Source organism: Rhineura floridana, chromosome 2 (genome assembly GCF_030035675.1).
Source record: "Rhineura floridana isolate rRhiFlo1 chromosome 2, rRhiFlo1.hap2, whole genome shotgun sequence".
Classification (NCBI taxonomy): Eukaryota; Metazoa; Chordata; class Lepidosauria; order Squamata; family Rhineuridae; genus Rhineura; species Rhineura floridana.
The window spans coordinates 12,424,855-12,442,503 of record NC_084481.1 but is presented as its reverse complement, the minus strand read 5'-3'; the positions used below and the strand labels follow the sequence as shown (position 1 = coordinate 12,442,503).

General features: G+C 45.8%; 1 protein-coding gene across 1 annotated transcript; it reads left to right on the top strand.

The window, feature by feature from the left end:
* Window positions 1–1,990: 1,990 nt before the first annotated feature.
* On the top strand, window positions 1,991–15,877 carry FZD5 (frizzled class receptor 5). The gene is made up of 2 exons (XM_061607817.1): window positions 1,991–4,724; window positions 8,764–15,877. Exon 1 carries the CDS (start codon window positions 2,979–2,981, stop codon window positions 4,686–4,688), a length of 1,710 nt encoding a protein of 569 aa, XP_061463801.1. The 5' UTR covers window positions 1,991–2,978; the 3' UTR covers window positions 4,689–4,724; window positions 8,764–15,877.
* The last annotated feature ends 1,772 nt before the right edge of the window (window positions 15,878–17,649 follow it).

The following is a 17,649-nucleotide window of genomic DNA, read 5'->3' as shown; positions in this document are numbered from 1 at the left end:
TGAGGTGGGGGGGACTGCAAGGACTTACAGTGGCAGGGGAATATTCTAGGGGGAAATCCTCTCTTCCAATGGCTGCTTCAGAGCCACAAGTACTCCCATCTCATCTCCATCATGCAATCTCATGGCAGTGCTCAGCTCGAAGTTTCAATGTCCCTGTTCTCTCCCTCCCCCCAATTCCTGGGGTGCAGTAGAAAATTTGGGGCTGATTTCAAAGCCTTGAACCTGCCTGCAGAGCATGGGAGAGGTTTCAGCATCCTGAACGTCAACAGTACAGCATGTGAGCACCAAAGAGGGAGGGCATTTCCAGATTGTCACTATTTTTGAGTGGGTTTCAGCCGCATGCTGGCAAATTCACGCGGCACAATTAAAGTTGATTTGGAGATCTTGAATAAGAAAACTTACTTCCCCAAAAGATTGGACTATTTGCGATAAGAAAAATGCAATAAGGGGAAATGTGGGATCACATTTGTTTTGGAGCGATGTCATTGAACCACTCCCTAAACAAATCAGAATTCATGTTCATGAAATAGCCAATGTCATCTAATCTTCCTGCAAGCAAATCAGGATGAATACTCAATAAATGGGTCATCTGGAAGCGCTCAGAGTTAATACCTCTGGAGGCAAAAAAGAGGAGTTCTGCAGCAGGTCAACTCCCTTCCTGCTCCTGAAATCCTGGACACGCAACTGGAGTTGGCTAGGAGGAGGTGCGCTACCCTGCATATCCCCCAAGGAGCACAGGGTGCATTTTAATTACACAACAACCCTTAGAGGAAGGGCCATAATTCAGTGGCAGAGCATCTGCTTTGCACATGAAAATTCCCTGGTGCAATCTCCAGGTAGGGCTGGGAGTGTTCTCCCATCTGAAGACCCTGGAGAGCCACTGCCAGTCAGTGTAGACAGTACTGAGCTGGACAGTGTAAGGCAGCTTCCTGTTTTCCTAATTCTAAAGGGGACCCTGCACGCCTGCATCCCTTCCCATCACATTCAGGTGATCAAGGTGCTAAGCTAAGATATTGTTGCGGGGAGGACAATTCTTTTGCCCTGAAGGCTAAACAGTCCTTCAAGTGGTGGCATCTGCTGACTTGCACCCCTTGCTCCCCTGATTTACTCCCTCTATAGCAGCCCTCCAGATGTTGCGGGGCTTCAACTCTCACCATCCCTGGCTATTGGCTATGCTTGCTGGGGGTGATGGGCAGGGAGGGGGGGGCGGAGTCCAGCAGCATCTGGAAAACTGCAGGTTCCCTATCCCTGCTCTATAGTTCCCTCCTCCCAACTGTGGAAAAGGTAAATGTGTAAGCTCCTCAGGACAGGGACCTCTCTTTTTATTTCTGTTTCTATTTTATTTTTTTTTACTCATGTTACTATGGGCTCTGCCTGGTGACAATTAAACATAAATTGCAACAAGTGCACCATCCTGTTTCCCAATGTGGCCAGCCAGATGCCTCTGGGAACTCTGCATAGATGAGGTCAGCACAACAGCCCCCCCCCAGCAACAGGTATTCGCAGGTACACTGCCTCTGAACCTGGAGGTTTCATTTCACCATGGTGGCTCATAGTAGCGATTGATGGACTTATCCTCCATGAATGTGTCTAGCCCGCTTTAAAAACCACCCAAGCCGGTGGCCGTTGTCACATCGGTAGCTGCGAATGCCCAAAGTTAATTCAGCAGACAGTCTTGTTGCAGTCTTAAAACGCTAACAAAATTGACCGTAGCATATTATGGCACAAAGTCTTTCTTAAGACTCTTCGTGGCTTTTCTCTCTCTGTAGCAAGAGACCTACACGGCGGGCCCCTTCGGCACGAGTTGTCGCTGTTGTGGCGGCGGCGCAAAGCAGCCCTCCTTCCCGCCGGCTCCTCCGCCACCGCCGGCCCCAAGCTTTCTTCCTCCAGTCGGGCAGGCAAGGGGGGGCGTCGCCCAGGCCGGCCTCCAGCGCGGGTGGGCGGGCCCCGGGGGGCGGTCTTGCCGCCCAGGCATTAGAGCGCAGGTGGCTCCGGCTGGGCGCTCCATTCGCCTGCGGTGGCGCTTCTCGGGTTCCACGCGTCTAGGCAGCCTCCGACGGCGTCGCGCTTGCGTCCTACGCGGTGCCGGTTCCCTGATTTGGAGCATCCCGCCGGGCGGCCAGCGACGACTACCTCCTCCGCCTCGCTCGCTCGCTTGGGGCCACGATCCCTGGCCGTGGAACCGACCGGAGCCCGCCGGGTGTTTACCGCGGGACGACGCGGTTGAAGCCCGATCGGCATGGGAGGAATGGGAGAGCGGAGGGGTCTCCTCTCGGGCTCCACGCGGCCAACACCCTCCTTAACGCGGCCCGCCGGCTCCAAGGCGCGCCAGCCGCGGTCGCAGAGCCCCTCCGGCAAACTTTTCCCCTAGGAAAGCGAAGGGGATCGGGCCGGAGAGGACGCGCGCCAACCGCGCCCGCTTACATGGCTCGGCTGGGCCGGATCCAAGCCCGCCCGAGACTTCGCAGGAAAGGACTTTTGGACCTGGAAGCTTGGAGCCTTTGAAAACAAACTCCCCTCCCCCTCTCTCCTTCCTGGTGGGATCTTCGAACTTGGCGCTGGCGGATCCAGCCCCGGTTTCTGCCTACGCTGCGCTGGACTTCCGAGCAGAGCCAGCGAGCATGACAGGGGAGAAAGTCGCCTCCAAGCTGGTTTGTTGCGGAGTTTGCCTTTTTGGTTTGTGTTGCCGGGTTTTATCCCCCTTACGGCACCTGCCCCGCAGGGGAACAGACGCTTCCCGGTGGTGTTCTTTTTAAACAAACGCTCCACGCATTTAAGGATTTGGGATTACTAAGGGAGGGAGAGCAAGACTCGAGTGGGGTGTGTGTGCCCCATCATGTGTGCCTTGAAAGTTCTCCTGGGCACCGCCACCTGTAGTAACCACAAGACCTCCTTCCTTAGAATTGGTCAGAAGCCTTAAGACAGCCGCAGCCACCGCCACCCCCAGTTGGTCAACAGCAGCCTCCATAGCTGGTGCCATGGCCGGCCTCCGAGACGCTTTGCTGAGCCTTTTGCTGTTCTTGCTGGAGGCTCCAGCTCCTGCTGCTGCCGCATCCAAAGCCATCGTCTGCCAGGAGATCACTGTCCCCATGTGCAAGAGCATTGGCTACAATTTGACTTACATGCCAAACCAGTTCAATCACGACACGCAAGATGAAGCCGGGCTAGAGGTGCACCAGTTCTGGCCCCTGGTGGAGATCCAGTGCTCGCCGGATCTGAAGTTTTTCCTCTGCAGCATGTATACCCCCATCTGCTTGCTGGACTATGCCAAGCCCCTGCCTCCTTGCCGGTCGGTGTGCGAGAGGGCCAAAGCTGGCTGCTCTCCCTTGATGAGGCAATATGGCTTTGCCTGGCCAGAGAGGATGAACTGTGACAAGCTGCCGGTCCTGGGCGACGCGGAGATGCTGTGCATGGATTACAATCGGACAGAGGCCACCACGTTGCCCCCATTTTTTACCAAGCCGACACGCCCCTCCAAAGGTGCCCACAGAAACCTCACCCCATTGAGCGGGGCCAACTGCAAGAGAGTGTGCGAATGCAAGGAGCCCTTGGTCTTCATCTCCAAAGAGTCCCACCCTCTCTACAACAAGATTGAGACGGGTCACGTACGCAACTGCGCCATCCCCTGCTTCCAGCCCTATTTCACCCAAGATGAGAAGACTTTTGCTACCTTCTGGATAGGCCTGTGGTCTGTCCTCTGTTTCATCTCCACCTTCACCACAGTGGCCACCTTCCTGATTGACATGGAGAGGTTCAAGTACCCAGAGCGCCCCATCATCTTCTTATCTGCCTGCTACCTCTTCGTGTCCATTGGCTACATCATCCGACTTGTCGTGGGCCACGCCAGCGTGGCCTGCAACAAAGATTACAACCACATTCACTACGAGACCACGGGACCCGCCCTGTGCACTGTGGTCTTCCTCCTGATCTATTTCTTTGGCATGGCCAGCTCCATCTGGTGGGTTATCTTGTCTCTCACCTGGTTCCTGGCTGCTGGGATGAAATGGGGCAATGAGGCCATTGCGAGCTACTCTCAGTATTTCCACATAGCAGCATGGCTCATCCCCAGCGTCAAGTCCATTGCCGTGCTGGCCCTGAGCTCCGTGGATGGAGACCCGGTGGCTGGCATCTGCTATGTAGGCAATCAGAACCTAGACAAGCTCCGGGGGTTTGTGCTGGCTCCATTGGTAGTGTACCTTTTCACGGGGACCATGTTTCTGCTGGCAGGGTTCGTCTCCCTCTTCAGGATCCGGAGTGTAATTAAACAAGGGGGCACAAAAACGGACAAGCTGGAGAAGCTGATGATCCGGATCGGCATCTTCACCGTCCTTTACACCGTCCCGGCCACAATTGTGGTGGCGTGCTACATCTATGAGCAGCACTATCGGGAGAGGTGGGAGACGGCACAGAACTGCGCGTGCCCCGGAGAGAAACCCAAACTCAAGCCCGACTATGCTCTCTTCATGCTGAAGTACTTCATGTGCCTGGTGGTGGGGATCACTTCAGGGGTCTGGATTTGGTCTGGCAAGACCCTTGAGTCTTGGAGACGCTTCACAGGGCGATGTTGCAGGAGCGGAAAGCCCATCAACACAGCCATGTACAGTGAAGCCAACGCGGCTCTGACAGCAAGGACTGGACTGTCCAATCCTGTACCTTACCACAAACAAGTCCCACTCTCTCATGTGTGAAAAAAAAGCACCTTACTAGGTCCCAGTTGGGAGCAGGTAAGCACGGCCTGACTTCAGCTCCCACCTGGAAAAGGGTTGGAACCAACCCCAGAGCTTTTTGCCCATTTGTGGTGAAACACTTTTCTCCATCTCCGGATTTGGAAGAGTGGTGTGTGTGTTTGGCGGTGGGGGAACAGACATGTCACGTTGCCCGTATTGCAAGATTGTGGGGCTTACTAAGAGCACCCTGCCCCCTTGTGAATGCTTTCACCCTTCCTTGGGGGGCCTGGCGAGAATGGTTTAGGACCTAACTGTATGCTACATGGCAGCAATGTGTGACTCATTCTCCAGGTATTATGAAAAACAGCCTTGGAAGATGCAGTTGTGAATGACAGGGAGAGGGGCTGCTTAACCCTTCCTGCTCTTTATCGACACAAAAATGGTGCCAACGCTGTTTTTCTCACACCTTTGGGAAAGCAGCTGAGGATGAGCAAATGGCAGGAGGAGGATAGGGTTAAGCAGCTGTTCCTAAGCACTGTTCCTTTGCTTCTTCATTCCTTTTCAGGATAGTGAAATCCTATACATGTTTGTCTGGAAGCAAGTCCCATTGAGTTCACCAGGGCTTATGAACATAAGGCCATCTGTTCTCAATGGGGCCAAGCAGGTCCCCGCACAAGGCCACAAGCAGGACCTGAGTGCGCTGCACTGTCCCCACTTCTGATTCCCAGCAACTGGTGTTCAGCAGCATAACGCCTCTGACAATGGAGATAGAACATAGTATCCCTTGAGAGCAGCTTACTGTCGGGTAAGTGGGGATAAGACTGTAGCCTAATATGTAGCCTTGGGATACATTTACTATTTGAGAAATGATTCCTTCGGGTCCTTTCTGCTAGGCTAGACTGGGCAACTGGTCAAGCAAATGTTACTCAGTCTTCTAACAGCAGAACTTTGTAACACCGCCTTGTCTATTTGAATAACGCACCACTGAAGTTTAAAATATAAAAGAGAATAAATTTGGAGGGAGGATGTACTTTTAAAATGGGTGGGTTGTGGAGTTGAGATCAAGCAGAGTCCAGTTTCAGGTTTTATTTTTGGATGGCATAATTCCACCATCATCTGTTTTTACACGCGCCTTTGCCAGACTGAATGCCAGGCAGCCTCATAAAGACATTGGTGCGAGTATTAATTTCTCTTCTGTGGGCCGTGAAGTTTTTAAAATGAAAGCAGGAAGGGCTGCATTTAAGTTTTGATGGTGATGCTTGTGAGAAGTCCTTGTTAAATAGAGAAACTACAGATACCATCTTCACACTTATTATCCCCCCTCACCCCTGTTTGCAAATGGAACTGTGCATTTGTCAGAATGTTCTCACTTTAAGTGCCTGGGGATTGCTTGTAAACATGCAGTGCAATCCTGTGCATGTGTACTCAGAACTAAATCTGTGCAGTGGTTCTGCTTACTCCCAGATATGTAGGTACAGGATTCCTGCCACATAGTCATTTTGAAAGAAGCTAGTCTCTTCCTGATGCACTGGCCCTTCCTAATCTCCCTCTAGCACCACCTCAGCAAAAGGGTGATGTGGTGGATGATAGCTTACTAATGAATGCCAATTCTTGTAAAACACAACAGGTTTTCTTAAAATTCCTTTGAGCACAGATTCCCTTTTGGTTTCAGGGACCCAAACATGAATTGACACAAGATAAGCAAATTGGTTTATAACTTGGCATGCTAGCAGCCTGATTGTATGCACGTTTGTCCAGAAGTATATCTCAGTGAGTGTAATGGAACTTACTACACTTGTGTAGGATTGTGGCTTGAAAAGGTCCTGGGCACGTTTTAATGCCTACCGTTTGTTTTTCTCTGTATGCAGTCTGCCATTTATTGAAACAATGGTTCTTTGATACCAGGTTTTTAATGTTTGGCTGCCTTTTTTGGTGTTTCATAGGAGCGAGATAGAACATGTATTGTTAATGCCTTTTCCACCCCACCCCCTTTAGAAAGTAGGACTCTGCTCCTCAGTCAGTCTTCTAAGATTGAATGAGTTGTGTCCCCCAAAACAACAGTTGCACAGCTGTGGACATGGACAATCAATACCCCTATCTTTGCAGAAGGGGTCAACTCCATTCTAGGCTTTGAAGCAGGGGCTTCAGCCACCTTCTAAGGAAAGCTGTTCAGTTTTTAAACCTTATAAAAAGCTGACCCCTCTGTGCTATCGTGAAACAGCGATCAGATCTCCAGCTCTCTCTGTGGTGTCACTCCTCTTCCAATGCAAAATGTTTGCACTTTTAATTGTATAAGGAAAAAAAATCATTCTGGTAACTTTCCCCCCCTTGCATTTGTATCTCTTACAAAGAGGATGGTTAGTTTTTCCTGAACTCTTTGAGTAATTGGACTCCTGTTTGTGAAAGGCTGGCACCAGGAGATCCCGAACTTCTTTAGCTCTCCAGCCCAGGGTCACATCTATCATACATTTAATGCAAATTTAGAGCACATGCCTTCCCCCAAGGAATCTTGGGGACTGTAGCTTACCTCTAATCAGAGCTACAATTCCTGGCACCCATAACAAACTACAGTTCCCAGGATTCTTTGGGGGAAGCCATGTGGTTTAAATGCAGGGTGTGGATGTGAGAAAGAATGAATGAGATCACCTCTTGCACTCACCTCCACCTATCTTTGGAAGGGCACCACTCTAAACCTGCAAAAATTGGACTGCTTTTCCAAAGTTGGTGCATGATAGCTGCAGGGTCACATGTGGCTTAAGCCTGTGAACGTTGATCCATTGCAGCTCAAATGCTACAGGTAACACTTTCCCTATAACTTCCCAAACAATTCTTTTCAAAGGATTTGGCTTCCTCATTTATTTCAGTAGGGAAATTAAGCATGCCCTTAACTTGCCCTTCAGAATCAACATGATGTTAGGTAGCAATCGTATATACACACTTACCTGAAAATAAGTCCATTTGAACTCATTGGGACTAACATGAGAGTCACCTCACATGGTTGAAAGAGCTTAAGTATGGCAGGTCCACATCCACAGTTCTCGAGAAAAATCCAATCACCAATGCATATCCTCTGAGGCACAACGATAGGCTTTATCCATTGCGGTCACCATGCACTTTAAAACTTTGCACAGAACCTTTCCGGTATCACCATCGCATTCCACTTGCAGCTTCTTACCTAGGTATTTCTCTAAGTGTACTTGCCCAACAACAGCCACAATTGGAGCATTTCTCCAGTATCCTCCTTAGCCTGTTTACTCAATAGGAAAAAGTGTGAATGAACATGATTGGATTCTTATATGGCGGCGGCGGGAGATGTACCAGCATAGGTCTTTCATGTGTCACTGGGGTAATGCAAGAAGGTGGCCTGCAACATGTGGGATGCTCAGGTGCCACATCTGCTGCTGCTGAGGTTAGCTAGAGGGAGTGTGCAACTGGACAGGTCACATCCAGCTCCTGGAACGGATGGTTGTGCCACTTGGTAGTGTCAAATGTTACATACCCATTGATGTAGGAGGCAGCTAAACAGAGGCTAGGCTAGAGGCTCACAGAAACTTGGCCCTAGATGTTTTGGCCTGGATGGGAAACAAACAGCACGCATAGCCCCAGCCTGCTCATTCAGCCACAAACATAAAATATCATCCATTGAGTTAGAGATTTTTTTAAAAAAAGATTACTCAGAATATTATGGTGTTCCCTAACTTGGGATAGATAATTGAAAGGGAGCTAGTGTCGTTAAAGACTGCTATAACTAGAGTCAGGATGCTGGATTAGGTAGACCCAGGCCCCATATCTTCCTTGGGGAGGGTCTAATATTGGGGAAAATGTTCTGCTGACAAGGTTACTGGCTCTTTTAAAAGTGTTTTGGTCTTCCAAGGCCATGACTTGGAGCAAAGATTGTTTTACCCTCAAACCAACCCTGCAGTGGAGATTAGGCAGAACTACAGTGACTTGTCCACAGCCAGCTGAGCCTCACTGGGGGGGGAGGGGGGGAGATTGCACCAGTCTGAATCTAGCCACTACCCTCCCATTGATTATGTGGTATATACACCTCCTTGCTTGCTTGTATCATGCAGTGTTATCTTTCATTCTTATTTAGCACACTGGTCTGGACAACATGGGTTTAAGTGGAAGATCCTGCCTTGAAGGCAGGAATTACTTTTAATTGCCTCCTACTTCCTTCCAGTTCCATAATCCTATGGACTTGGCACTCCTAGGGTACTGCAGGAGAAAAAGAACAAAGTGACGCGTGGCTTGAAATTTGGATATTGAATTGGAAGCCACCGCCGGACACAATGCATTATAGCTGTAGAGATATCACTCTACCTCTACTACAAACCGTATTTGCCTGCCATTGGCCATTTTGAGTGGCAGACAATCAATTTAATACTGAAAGTGCCAATCATGGCTGGAATCCATGGAACCCATCATCTCCAGCTCTACAGGATTTTGGTATGCATTGCATGCTGACTTTCCATGGAAGCTTTGTTGGAAGATGCCACATCTCATTTCTTCATAAGAATGACCTGGCTATTGCCATCTTAGTTTTAACTGAGTAGTTTTTCTTGTGGTTTTCTTTATAAAGAAGTTATCAGATGTTAGGCTGCAATGTGCTCTCCTCTCCTCCCTTTTGGGAGCTTAAAATACTGGAACGGTACGGGCTACCTGTAAAGACTTGTTTATCTTGACAGGTGGCCTAAAACCTGACAGGACTAAACATTTAGCTCAAAAGTTATGACTGGAGTAGAAAATACTTTTATGTAAATTTGGCATATGCTAACAAGACTCATGCTTTCCCCTTCCCAAGATAATCTGTGCAATAACCAGGATTAAAATAGCTGAGAAATCCATATTTAGGACTTGTCTCCATATGGCCCATTGGTTACTCATGGCAGCTTCCTCTATTCCCAACTCAATGCAAAAATGGAAAAGGCTTTGCTGATAATGGATCCTTCCATTCATTAACATACAGGTTTCCTTGTCTACTGTGCAGATTACAAAGTAGATCAGCAATGCGTGAACAGTCTTTTGGAGTGGGGGACGGATTGGATATATACTCTTTTACCTTATCCACCGAACCATCCATGCAGGCGGGCAAATATAAGGGGTTGTATTCAGCTAAGCCCATTGAAATGAGTGACCCTAAGTTTGTCACTTCTATTAACTTCAGTGGGTCAACTCTGAGTAGGACTAGCACTGAATACCACCCAAGGTACATATGTGTAGGAGATGCAAGTTGTTTTTGTATGTATGGGGGTCAGGGTGATTGTTCTGAAAATCTTGATCTTGTCTGTTGTGTCTACCTTTATCATTCCCGCTGTGTGCTGTGCTTAATAGAATGGTGATATGGAAATAAATCCGCTCAATGCAACTCCTAACAAAGATAAAGGCACCATCTGGAGAAGGTTTAGAATAATTTGCCTTGCAGAGTTGGTGAAACACCAAGCCCAAATACCATGTAGTAGGGCCTGCCAAATGCATTGACAATCCGTCTGTTAGTCATCTCAGGCAAGCAGCAAAAATAAGGTGTTTTCTTGTTAGGCTGAAAAAATCACTGGTAAGGGGAGCTGGTTAGAACATTGGCTCTTGACAGGTCTGATTCTAGCAGTAAACGGTTGATTGAAGTCACCCAACCTAACTAGCTTAATTTGAAGTTTATAGCCTAATACAATTAGAGCAATCGCTTAATGAAAATATTGCCCTTGCAGTAGTTTAGGTACTTGACTGCTCACTGTAAGAAAACGAAAACGGTTACTGGATGGTAAAAAGAAGAGACTGAAAAGTAAGAAACAGCACCTAAGGCAGTGAATGAACTAATATTTGAAAAGAGAGAAAACAGCAATGTACATCATTAGATATGACACTTACAGGGTTCTTTATGGAGACACTGTGTATATCAATATGTTCCAAGACATAACTGCACCATGTAGTTATAGTATGTAAATATTTGTATTAAAAGAAATAAGTTTGTATATACTGAATCTCTAGTGAACTTTTGATACGGGTTGAAAGCAGGTTGTAAATTCTCACTGATGGTGAGGCAGCTTTGGGTATAGATAAATGGGATGGAAGCCCAGGGCATTAAATAGCTGTACTTGATATTGGATTCATACTTGGGTCGTGCTGCTTTTTCAATTGTGCCTTGTGGAGGATGAAGCTTTTACATACTTGCAATATGATTATAACAATACTGTGCCAAAAAAGGTTAAAAAAATGAGAGGACAGGACATAGCTGATTCTGTAAAAAGCTTTAAAGAGGAAATAAACCTGCCACCTTAATAAATGCCTAAACATGATTATTGCAAACATGGTTAGGGAATAATTCACCAATATGAAAAAGTTGAAGTCTGTGTGTGTATATATGTGTGTGTACATATAAAATATATTATATGCACACCCCTACTATTTTCTGGCCTCTTGCTGTTGCATTCTTACACACGAGGCTGTTTTAATGAAAACACTGATGATAACCTAGGTGGTTAAAAAAAAAATCTGTACCAAACTTTCTTGTATGGAAGTTACACATGGATACTGTAAACAGAACCCCAAACCACAACTACTCAATAAGAAGAGTTTTTTTAAAAAAGTTCTTCATTGTGTCTGTTCTAGGGCCAACATTTTAGAGGATGTTTTAAATATAGCTGCATATACATTATTTGAAAATAAAGAAACCAGAGAAAGGAAACAGAGTTGCAAGAAAACAAAGACAGCCATAGCTTTATTTTCTAGTTTGTGTTTATGGTCAATAGAAAACAAAAAACCACAGGAATGTCTTCTTTCTGGAAAAGGAATCAGTATACAAACAAGCAGAGAAGTTCTGTTAAGTGGTAACAGGCTTTTGGCTCGGGGTGGATGGGTGAGGGTCTAGAACCTTTCAGTGGCATCCATAGCACTGGCAGAACTAGTGTTCCTTCTTCAACACATCCTTCCTAGGAGGTTAACACTTGCATTGCCAGGCTTTGAGTGGGTAAAGTAATCTTACGGGGGAACAGATCTGATTATATACTTGGAGGAAACAAGTCTCCACTTTAGAAATAAACTCTCTTGTCCCCACCCCCATACTGCCCAAAATTGATCCAAGATTTTTCCCTCTCCAGAATACATGAGTTTCTCAAATCAACACTGGTTTGGTTCTGAAAATGCTATATACGCAAGGAGAGAAAGCTACCAAGGCAATGGAGAGACTGAATACCAGAGCCCACAGTAGCTTAGGAATGTATTATTTTATTTATTTATTTATTTAATTTATTAGTCGCCCATCTGGCTGGCTGTCCAGCTGCTCTGGGCGACGTACAAAATAGGCATACAATACCTAGACATTAAAAAACTAAAAACAAGATAAAATCTAGCCAACCCCAAAAGCCTGCCTGAAGAGCCAGGTCTTCAAGGCCTGGCGGAAACTCATCATGGCATGTACTGCCATTGAGCACACAGTCCTTTAGTTTGTTGTCATATCATGATTTCATATGGTTGTCCTTACAACTCTCCAAGGTAGGTATTATCTCATAATACAGAGAGGAGGAGGTTGAAGCTGAAAGGTTTTGGGTTACCCAGAGTCACTTAGTAAATTCACAGTGGAATTCAACTAGGGGCATCCTGATTCATAGCTCAATCTTTTAATCCCTGTATCAGCAACTCCCTGGTACTGCGATTTTTTCCCCAAGAGATAAAAAGTATTCTCTGTGACACTCTGAAGAAGTGATTCCCCAAATGTTTTGTACCCTTCTGCTTTTTAGAATGTCACAGCCCTTTTAACTACCATTAACCTCTTGCCAAAGGAAGAGTGTGACTGGCAATGGTGGCGAGTCTGAATAAATACTATTTTGCACTAGTGTTTGAAACTCCAAAGACAGGCATTTGTCCCAAACTCTTGGGAGTCTGTTTCATTTCAGGGAACCAAACAATTATAAAAAAGGGTAAGAGCAGAGAAACTTAATATGCCAGCCACAGCATGCATTGCTTATTCACACCACAGGAGGCGAGACACAGAGATGTTGCCCAAGTCCATACCTTCTATGTAATTCCTAAAAATACTGGTACCAGCTAAGAAGACTGTTGAAGTAGATAGGTCTGGGATGGCCACATCATAGCTACCAATTTCCATGTTCCATCCCAGAAATAATGCATGAGCCACCCCACCCCTAAAACATCTTTCATTCAGACGTCCTGCCCTATAGGCCAATGAAAAGACAGGGAAATAGATTTATTTCCTTTCAAATATCACCATTGTTCCCACCCCTTTGCATACTGGATGACTTCACACTCCACAGAGAGAGAGAGAAAGGGAGAGATGGTCTATCCTGCAGAAATATAGGGAGAGAGAGGATTAAAAGGGCAGATGTTCAAAAAGTAGATAGGTAGCTTTATGAAAAAGTAGCTTTGCTGTCAAGATACACTGGAAAAATCCAGAAGTGCCCACTCAAATTTTGGGTACATATTTTCAGCATTATGCCAATAGGCAATAGTGACTAGAGTGTATTACACTCTTATTTCCCACATAAGTTTGTGTGTAGGAAACCTCAGCTCTATTGCAAAGCCCACTAGGTGGCTTCTAGGAACATTAATTAGTGTTATCTATGAGCCTAGGGCTCTAGCAAAGCTACAAATGCTGCTTTAAGACACAGAAATAGTATCTGTACCACAAGACAGCACATAAGATAAACTGGATTTTTCCTCCATTGAAGCAAATCCCTCTTTTAAGTTATAAACCTTTGGAGCGGTTCAGGAAGAGACTTAAAATACATGGAAGGAAGGGATTAGTATGCTCAGCACTCATGCATACAAATATAGTTGTGCGAGACAGAGAGACTTGGAACAGTAGAGAGAACCTAATTAGGTCTTATAATTTGAAGAATACAGGTTGCTGCTGTTATTGCTGCTGCAGTCTATAAGCTGGACATACACAGCATACTCTTCCCCACATGCAGTCACATGTGAACTTATTCCCAAACAGGGTATCTATTTTAGGAGGCAGAGAAGGGTCTAAGCTGGGCTCCTTTTTTCCCTTAGGAAGAAAAGGGAAAGGCAAGTATGTGCTAATCAGGGAGCCCGGTTCACTACCAGAATCAGCCAATGACTGGGATGAGGGGCTCATTTGCTACTTGTCACAGACTGAGGAGCATAAATGGGAGCTACTGAGAATCAATCTTGTTTATTATACAGGCATACCCCGCTTAACGTTGCTTCACTTAACGTTGCCTCGCTATAACGTACATGCCCCATACGTCCCCATACCTCGCTTAACGTTCGCAATAACGTACATTTTATTGGCATGATGCCGCTGCCATCTAGTGGTGATTGTGTGCAGTACAAGTGAAGACAATTGCTTCACTTAAAGTATACTCTCTGGTCCCATTGCAAACGTTAAAGCGGCGTATGCCTGTATATGTATGTAAATATATAGATAGATAGATCTGCCCCATTCACCAGTATAAGCCCACTCTGGATTCTGTTTCTCGATTGCAACAGAAAAGTAGTCAAGATTTTGGAACCAACATTATATGAAAAAGTGTTCAAGGTTCTAGGAACAGGCATACTAAATTCCATGACCAGCTAATGCCCAGAAACCACACCATACCCAGTGAAGTCACTGCTTTTTATGGGAGAAGGGGGCCACAGTTGGTGGTTAACCTCTAACACACATCTCTTGAGTTTCAGTGTGCCATCCTTAAACATCTTGCAGGCCAAAAATCTTTCCACCAGCATCTCCACTGTCCCCAATTACTAACAGCACCCCCCCCACTCACTACTACAAGCTTAAGCCCTTTCCCTATATACCAATTTGCTTTTCAGAACCATCTAATGTGCCAAACCAGCTCCCTCCATCTTGCCTGCCATTCAAGTAGTCTTCTCTGCTTGCATTTTACAGCATAACCTCACTGACCACAGACTATCACCATAATTTCCCCTAAAAAATTCACACTGCTATTGGGCTTTTTCCCATTACACTATCTGTTTGATCCCATCATACCACTTCCCGAAACTTATACTGCTAAATTTAAATAGAAAGGTGGAGTGAGACTGCTGAACATCAAGTGTGGGAAGCTTTTGTAGCTGCCCCTTGCTGCCATAGTTTAGTGCTAGAGTACATGTGTTACCTGCAGGAGATCCACAGTTCAGTCCCTGGAATCTCCAGGTATGGCTGGAAAAGATTCTTGACTGAAACCCCTGGAAAGCCACAGCCAGTCAGCAGGCAAGACAACACTGAGCTAGATGAGCTAGATGAACAATGATACAAATGCACAGCCCTAGTCCCTACATTAAGGGCATGTGTCTTGACCCTGAAGATAGTGTTTATCATCATAATCATTTTATTTGTATGCCACTTTTCCACAAAAAACGGTGCTCAGCGCAGCTTACAAGGTGAACAAATACATCTCAAAAACAATTGCAAAACCAATTTCCTAACAAAAAATAATAAAACAGTAACATAAAAGCAAAATAATAATAATAATAATTAGTAATCTTTGTGATAATAGTTAGGGTAGTTAAGGGCAATACTGGAACCCCAAACAGCCCAATAATACTCCCAGGCCTTATATTCAACATCCCTACTCTAGAACGGAGCAGATAATCTGAAAAGAAGATTATGGGCTCGTGCTTCCATTTCAGGCTCAAGAAGGAAGGAATCAGAAGGGTGGGGTTGCAGGGCAAGTTAAAGAGGTTCAGAATGAGGAACTTGGAAGGCCCAGGTTAAAGATTTCCGCTCATGTCCTAGAGCTTGCCGGATGACCTTGAGACAGTCTCTCACAATATAACTCATGTTGGTATTAACCTATAAAGCCTTATACGGTGCGGGACCACGATACCTTGCGGAACGCCTCTTCCGATATGAACCGGCCCGTGCACTACGTTCTGCTACGAAGGCCCTCCTCCGGGTTCCAACTCACAGGGAGGCCCAGAGGGTGATGACAAGATCTAGGGCCTTCTCAGTGGTGGCCCCCGAACTATGGAACAGTCTCCCCGAGGAAGTACGCCTGGCGCCGACTCTGCTCTCCTTCCGGCGCCAGGTCAAAACCTTCCTATTCTCTGAACCATTTTAAGTTACACTGATTTACTTTTTAAAATGTTTATTGTATTGGATTGATGATTGTATTTTAGTATTATTTTGTTATTCATTGTATTTTTATGCTATTTTATGTTCACTGCCCAGAGAGCTATTGCTAGTCGGGCGGTATATAAATTTAATAAATAAATAAATAAATAAATGTTAATTCCCATGTCCATGGCTCCGATCTCTGTAGAGAAATGTAATTCACGTGCTGCCTTAAGGTAAAAGAAATATAGACTCATGAACCACAAAATTGATGGGGATGGGGGGTAAGATTCCTGCTGTTACTGAACTGCTCAATGCCTTGGGCTCCTACTGGGAGAAAGGGCAGGATATAAATCAAATAAATAAAAAGTTCAGTCTCACATTGGGAATATTAAGAATTGATTTACCATTTTTCCTGTGCTTTGTGTAAATAACCCCGGTGTCCCAACACATCAGAAAACGGCATCACTAATTTGAAGTCTAGGCTTTTGCCACTCTTGGAAACTGGGCATCTCTCTCCCTGGTAGCAACCACCCCAGTACACAGAACAACAGCTTCGGCACTTAAGATCAAGGGCTTTTAACAGGGACTCATTCACCTGTACTTCTCATCTCTTCCCACTCACTTGCTTGACACCTACCTTTCTCAGCAACAGGTGGTTCTTAACATTTATCCCACTGCTTAAGTGCATGTCTTTTACCTGCCAATCCTACTTTAAGAGGTTTCAATATATAATTGCCTTAGAGACAAAACAAACTCTCATACACAGAAGCGATATGGCAGCCATCAAGTGAGTTGGCACCCTGTTGAATCTTGACCAGTGACTGAACTTCCAACGAAGCACATATATGGGAATGAATAAATAGGTGGAGGCTTGGCTCCTTTTAAAAAAAACATTTTCAGGTGGAACAGCAAGCATATTAGGAACAGCTTGCACTGAAAGTAGCATGTAAGTAGCTGGTTCACCATTAGCTTATGTATCAGAAAGCTGTTACCACATAATCATTGTAGGACCAACTCAACTGGAATTCCACTACAGCATTTTGAGAAGACAGATAAATTTGGCAGGGTGTGATATATTCATCGACTGCACTGCTTCTCATGTTTTCTGAATATGCCTTCTCATTCTAAACTGTGCAACATCTCACCGTCCCCAACACAACCTAATGGCAGCCATCTTTCTGTGGTTGAAAATGCACCCTCTCACGCAGTGTATGCTTTGTGCCATCAGTTGCGCAGAAAAGCTGGCCTGTAGCAAAGGGCTAAAATCAATATTAGCAGACCGCACCCTTTCCCTTCAACCTCTACTTTCTCGCTAAGCTCATCGAACTCCCACCTACCCCTTGAACAAGTACTTTTTGCACAAATGTCATTCAAGTCCAGTTTGCTGCTGAATGTACACTGGACATGAATACATGGGGAGCTCCCAATGGTAACAAACGTTTGCAGTAATACACTTATGGTTTTCCATTTAAAGGCTAAAAAGGACAACATTAGAGATCTTGGAACGTCATTTGACAGTCTCACATTTCTGAGACTTCACATTCCAGTAAGGAATTTGGGAAGTTACTACTGAGTACACATGCGGTCACAAAATTGGAAGACACTCAACTGAGAATACGCTTTTGACAAAATGAGATTTTTCCTCATCTTCTCCATGCCTAGTAGCAAAGTGGGTGACAATAAAAATGTACAACAATCCTCAGAGGCCTTTCTTCAAGTCTCCCTTGCCTTCACAGGAAAGTAGACTGGTATCTGGGCATTGGATCTTTTCAGTGGTGTTGCGCCCACTTACAGACTGCTCTCTGCAGGTCACCTCATCTGGTGCCAAGTTTGATGGTCTTTTTTAATGCAGATGGCCTCATTTGCCCAAGCCAGGAATGGGGAACCTGTGGTCCTACAGATGAAGTCCAACATCATTTTGGAGGGCCACATATTCCTCACCCTGAT